Below are 6,600 nucleotides of genomic sequence, written 5' to 3' on the forward strand. Positions count from 1 at the left end.
TCCCAACGTGTTATTTCACACTTTGTTGGGCTCTGGGCAAACAAAACTTAGACAAGGTCCCTGATTCTAGAAACCCTCGGTCGAGGGAATCAGAAACAAACCAGAGTGGAGGGCAGGGAAGGGTCCTAGGCTGGGAGCAGGGAGCCTGGAGCACGTGCCAGGTGCTCTGCAGCCCGGCTTCATTATAGAGGCTCAAGCGCTGTGAATTTCCAAAAACAGTGAACATACCCGTAGCTGACTGAAGTACAAAAACATATTCCACAGCCAGATGAAAATGACCGTTGGATCCTCCCCCTAATTTGGGTGTTTATACCACCTCATCCCTCTTTTGGCCTGGACAATTGAAACATATCTGCTCCCAGGGGAGATGCCCATGGTGAGTCAGGACGGAGCTGGCAAGAGACAGTGGGAAGAGGACTGGACCTAGAGTCAGAGACGAAGTTCTTGTTTGGGATCTGTCACTAAATCTCAGTGGAGACCCGGGAAGTCACTTTACCTCTCACTATTTCCTCATCCACAAAGTGGAAATACAAGAAAGCTTAATTCTCCGTCATAAGGTTGGAGTTCCTGTTTGTGAAAGTGCTGGAAATGTAAAATGCACTCTTCAAGTACAAAGTCAGGGAGGATCTGTAAATAGGCACAGGCTGCCCTTTAGTATAAACTGTTCATATGAAATCTACATGATGTTGCTCAAGAGTTAAAATAAGCTCAAAGGAGAGGCTGATACCAATGTCAACCAAGGGAAGACAGACACTGAAATTTCAAACTGAGTTACCAGAAAAAGTGGATGGATGAAATATGTAGATAAGCCACAATCCTGTCACGTCAGAGTTTGATTTAGTCCTGCTGGACTCTGAAAAGTCCAATGCAAATGGAATAGATTTCTTGGGATCTAATATTTTAAAAACTGCCTGACCAGCGTACCCTCTAAGAAAACCTATTTAAAGGAGGCAAATAATTTTGGGAGGAAGTTAAGGAAAACCACCACTACATATTGCAGAAACGTACTGGATGGCGAATACGGCCCAAAGCAAAAGCTCCACTGAGGAAAACGTTGAATACTGGCCATAGAATTAGCACCTTGCTCCCAGGTCAATAATTTGAACCAAAAAACATTACAAAGCCCTTGCTCAATCCTGAGGTTTGTGAAGGAATAAAGGAGAGTTGTATGTTAATATGACTCCAGAAGTCAAAGAGCAGTACTATTCAAAGAGCATGATGTCTTGATCTTAGGATCAAATATTCTAGACCTTGAGCTGGAGAATCTGTGTTACAGTAGGAAAAATGGGGAGTGCTTTACGCCGGTGGATTCAGGACGCACCAGCAACCCACATGTGCGGCATTCTCTAAGTCAGAATGACCCTCATCTCCCACTGAGGGCAGTGCTCTTCTCTTGCAGTGCTCTGATAGGAAGTTGAGTTTCTTCTTCTTTACAGATCATAGGGAAACCAAACATTTGTACCTGTTACACCCCGAAGCTGAAAGCAATAAAGAATAAACACACAGCTGCGAGGTGAGTCTGTTTAGGGATTGCCTCAACACTAGGTTTCTATTGACAGAACGGGAGGAGGAGCCTCTGACCCTCCTGAGGCTCCCCCTGAGCAGCCCACAGTTAATTTTAAATGGCAAAAGAAATGAGAACAAATTCCTCCAGGATAAGAAATTAGATTTCTGCTAAAACAGTGCTCTCCATAGGGTATATGAGCACATTCAACTGCCACTAGAAAAGAACCTGAGGGCAGGCACACAGTACCCACTGCTAGAAATCCTGCAGTTAGATTAGAAAGGAAGAGTGAGTTTTCAGATAATTTTAGACGTTAGGATATGGCTAACAGGTCATGTTCAGGGCCTATGCTTGATACTGTCAAAATACAAACAAAAATAACTGCCTAGAGAAAACACCCATGTCCTAAAAGACAAAATGCTTTATCTGGGTGAAAGAATGATTTAAATCCTGAAAGCTGAGAACATAGACCAACAACAAAAATAATTTCCTTGAACATATTCCACTAGAATGGCAAGGCATCTTCCTACATAAAACATTAGAATTTTCCCATTGCTCCAAAGGAATCCAATAAATAATTTTACAGTGAAAGGGCCTGGATCGAAACTGGAGGTGACACCGGCCCTTGACGAACACAAGTCACAGGTCCCTGTGCAGGTCCCAGGGCTGAGTCACCCAAGAACTCCGACACCACCACGAGCCCAGCCTGTGGTTTCATCTTTCCCAAACGGGACGGGCTGGAGGGTCCAAGCTGCTATGCAGAAGAGTTCCATCTGGTAAGCCCGGTGGTAAGCAAAGCCAAGGATGACAACACGAGACGTGGTCAAAGCCAAGGTTTCCTCGCCCTGCCTTTGTCTTCTTCCCACAGCCTGGTCCCAATTGCCAAAGCTGGGCCCCAGGAGGCGAGTTCTTCAGCAGGGCCTCCTCACCCGGGCTGGACCAAGTCCGCTGCACCCGTCATGCGGGGAAGAGCTCGGGCGGGCTTTCTCCATAGCAATACTTTGCTATAGGATCCCGGTAGGTGTTCTCATGCTGCACGCTCTGTTGGCAAAAGGAAGATAAGTGCGTAGTGAGAGCGAGCACAGCTTCATCTACCTCCCTCTCGGAAGAGTGAGAGTCGATCAGGACTGTCAGACTCTCCCTGCAGGAGGCTGGCCCAGTCCATCTCCAAATGTCACTAAAGGCTCCAAGGCACTTTCTGGAACAAAGAAGAATGTTCAACCCAGAATGCCAACGAACTACATGAACATGGACATAACAGCACTGTGGGGTTGTTTCTTTTTATGTATACTAGTGAGTTTTTTAAATAACTTGGCTGTGGCCTGGCTACTTGAGACAACTACTTTTTCTCAGATTACCTGAAACAGACTAAGATCCCGATGGGTGTTTTGTGCCTGATCCTGTGCTTCAGACATTCAGTTCCTGGTAAGGAACCCGGCAGAAACACTAAGGAGATGCACTTTAAATTGCTTTCATAAAGCTGATGTACCTAAAAATTTGGTGCATGAGCCAAAACCTACAATACGATGCAAGCCTCATTTGGCTAAGCAAATTGGAAGTGTGAGTTAAAGCAGACAATCATTCCTGATGGCTGATTTTTCAGCAATTTGTTTTCATACAAGCAACTTGAGCTTTTGGCTAGTCTGGAATTCATTAATTAGTCCAAGACCAATGCTAAGCAACAAACTTGTAAATATTCATCCAATTTAACAGACATATAGCCAAATCTTCTCTTTCTTGGGATACTTTTATCAAAACAAATCAAATGGCAACTGGGAAATCTTTTTATGGTGAAAAGACCAGGTCCGAAAGTACAGGAGCTTCGCTGAAGACTGGAAATAATTCTTGGGTTTTATCAGTGAAGGAAAGAAAATACTTCGCCTTTTCTAGCGTTTCTCAGAATGAGAGAGAATCTGAATCAAAATGAGTCATGTGTTCAGCCTTCCTCCTCATTTCTTTTAAAGCTCATTCAAGTGGAAAGCTCTTCAAGCAAAACAAGACCATCAGGAATTTCTTAATGTTTTCAAATGCTCATTATAATCCCTGAAACATTTACCCAATGATACTGAATGCTCGCAGAACAAACCAGAGACATGAGAAGGGACATAAAATCAAAAGGTGGACTACAGAAATCTGGCAAAGGGTACAAGAGCTTTGGAGAATGACAAATGAGTCCATTATCTCAGACGAAGCCAGTAAAATCTTAGCGACACCATGAATAGGAGCCAGAAGAAGTGTGCGCTATAATAAACACGTCTGGTGATTTTACAAAGAGAGCTCCACAACTGCCCAATCACAATAGCTGAGAGCCAAGGAGACAGTGATGAAAAGGCAAAAGACTTTCAGATGCTTTCGGCAGCAGGTGCAATAATATTTAATGCCCAAAGAGCGAAGCATTTAATGACAGCACGCTAATTCGTATTGAGAGCCTGACAGCCTACAGATTTATTCATGTATTTTTAAACATTCACCTGCCTCATCCCCTTGAATCCTAAAATAAACAATGACTCCATCCCAGAACAAATTGCTACTTACTCTAAACGAGTGGTTACTGGAAAGCCTTGGTCAAATTTCAAAGACGGGGAGGAGGACCTTCTCTTGGGAGCTGGACTATTAGGACTCTACCAGGCTTAAAAATAATTTTAAGCTTCCATTTAAAGAGCAAATGTACCCACCAGATAGGAGAGATGCAAGTTGATTAGACCCTGATTTCATATAAATGCTTCACTTCCCCTAACTTGTATAAATCTCACGTTGACATTTTAAATACTATCATTACACCAAACAAAGCGTGACATGGCTTCATTTGAGTCTCTTCTCCATTACCACCCCAGCAAAAGGATCTCAGTGTGTATTTTCTGGTTTTCTTCTAACCTGTCCGCTGCCATCCTACAGCTAGAGACATCACAGCTTCTGACCTGGGATGAGGTCCTGCATTTGGCCAGGCACAACTCAAAGTGATCTTCGACTGCCATGAAGAGGTTCTGGAATGCCACAGCTGCCCGGTTGAGGAAGCGCTCCAGGAGAAGTTGCTATGGAAACAAAAGTTAGTGCCTGTCATAAATTACCTAAGCCAGCACAAGGTGACCTTGGCTATCTCTCCTAAACTAAGAGAATGCTGATATAGGGAGAGGGAGGAAAGAGAAAGAAAAAAAGAGGGAGGGGAAGGGATACACGCGTGCACACACGTGCAGGCCACAGCACCCAGGGTATCTTATTCATTAGATATGTGATTAGTAATACAATGGTCCATTCTGCCAAAGAACCATTCAAGCAACTGGGAACCACCTCCTTTCCTGTCAGATAAAAGCTATTGTGCAGCAATTTCTGACACCTACAAAGTTCCTTTCTAAGTTTTATTTTCAGAAGAACCTCACAGGAAGAGCCTAATGCTCATCACAAAATAAAAGCCAAAAGGAAAAAGGAGCTGTGGAGCCAGGAGCAACTCCCCATACCTTGTTGGGCTGCAGGCAGCAGGAGACACAGTACTCGTAAGCGCTGCAGCAGCCGTTGGGCCAGCAGCCATCACAGCAGTACTGCTTTGTGCTGGGGACGTTCACGTTACAGCAGCCGTTCACCAGCAAATCCTTCCTCTCGCAAACGTAGCCTGAAAGTCAGAGACCACCTTAGCATAAAACCAGCAGCCTCTCCACCTCCCTATCAGGGATGACCATGAAGCAGCACCATAAGTACAGCACGCAAAGAACACAAAGAGACAGGAGCTGGAGTCTGGAGCATCATCCTAAGCACCAAAGAGCTGGAAATTGGACATACTGTGAGTGGGGCTTGCTTTCCCCATGCAGTCACATACAGTAAGCACACACTCCCACATTATTGCCAGGCTGCCCGTCGTAACCTACCTACAACCACTGTTTAGTCTGCTGGCACACGTTTGATTTCATCACCAGGTCAAGCCACAGCTACGTTCTCCTATCCTAACCCATGCCAGCCAACAGCTCATCTGTGGCTGAAGAAAAATGTCATTCTCTTTTGAACAAAAAGTTTAAAACAGAAAAAAACCAAGGCACTGATTGACAGAAGTGAGATCCTTCTAGAGTTAACAAACAAACCACTTTGCAAATCTCTTTTAGATGCTCGCTGCTTACTGAGTAATCTGGAGGATTATAAAAATAGAAACATTCACATCTAACCCTTATAAACTGATTTGTACATGTACATGCCAGGGACTCAATCACCCCTCAGCCTTTGGGAATGCAGTTCTCTAACACTCATGGAAGAAAAAAACCTCCTAATCCCCCCCCCACTTCTTATAAATCCCATCATCTATATACACAAGCCCCCTCTAACCCGCCAATTCATGCCCAACTTTAGAGAAAAAAAATCTCCTTACAAAAGCGAATTTATTGTTTAGAGCTGCTAAACAGACATTTCTCTACATCCTTCTGGGAATGAGACAGAAAAATGTAAGGAGAAGCCCATAAGGGCCACCACTTGGCCCTCAGGAAACTCCCAGGTGTACACATGAGCTCCCAGGTGCACGAGCAGGCACACAGGTGCAGAGCAGCTGCTCCCCGCCTTACTCCATTCCACAGGCCCCAGGTTCTTAATCCTCAGAGAAGGAGACTTGGTGAAGTCTAAGGTTGTTTTCAGAAACTACTTTAGAAAACAAAGTCTGTTCAAAAGTAGGAGGCAGCAATAGAATAATGATAATGAAGAAACTATATAGGCCCTCACTTAAGACTTGGACAAATGAGACCTATAGAGAACTGGATTCCAGATACTTGGGAATTGGTGCCTTTTATTGTAGTTGCTGTTTATGTTATTCTGTCTTCTAAATTAAGAGAGGAATGATTCTAATACTATAGTAAATGTTTCTTGGGATTCTTCCTATTTCTACTCATTTTCTGTACAGGGATTAGAAACAAACACAAAATGTAAATAAGTTAGTTAGCATTTTCCTCCAAATTCTGCTCAAAATAACACATACATAGCAACTCTATATAATGTGACCTAAACTCTACCAGTTGAAATTCCCTTTCTGCCCTTTACTTTTCGTTAAGTGTCAGCATCTCAGGCATTATTTTTTCTTCCCCACTGCAACTTACAGTATTCAGCCTTGAAACTGCAGCTTTTTC

At 43.7% G+C, this 6,600-nt stretch overlaps 1 protein-coding gene across 1 annotated transcript; it reads right to left on the reverse strand.

The window, feature by feature from the left end:
• Window positions 1–505: 505 nt before the first annotated feature.
• Window positions 506–5,336, reverse strand: LOC108305030 (SREBP regulating gene protein-like). The gene is made up of 4 exons (XM_017529529.2): window positions 5,279–5,336; window positions 4,960–5,111; window positions 4,423–4,536; window positions 506–2,545 (listed from the first exon to the last, which is right to left on the reverse strand). Exons 1-4 carry the CDS (start codon window positions 5,334–5,336, stop codon window positions 2,462–2,464), a joined length of 408 nt encoding a protein of 135 aa, XP_017385018.2. The 3' UTR covers window positions 506–2,461.
• Between the last annotated feature and the right edge of the window lie 1,264 nt (window positions 5,337–6,600).

The sequence above is a fragment of the Cebus imitator genome, unplaced genomic scaffold, assembly GCF_001604975.1.
Source record: "Cebus imitator isolate Cc_AM_T3 unplaced genomic scaffold, Cebus_imitator-1.0 Scaffold59, whole genome shotgun sequence".
In the NCBI taxonomy this organism is placed as follows: domain Eukaryota; kingdom Metazoa; phylum Chordata; class Mammalia; order Primates; family Cebidae; genus Cebus; species Cebus imitator.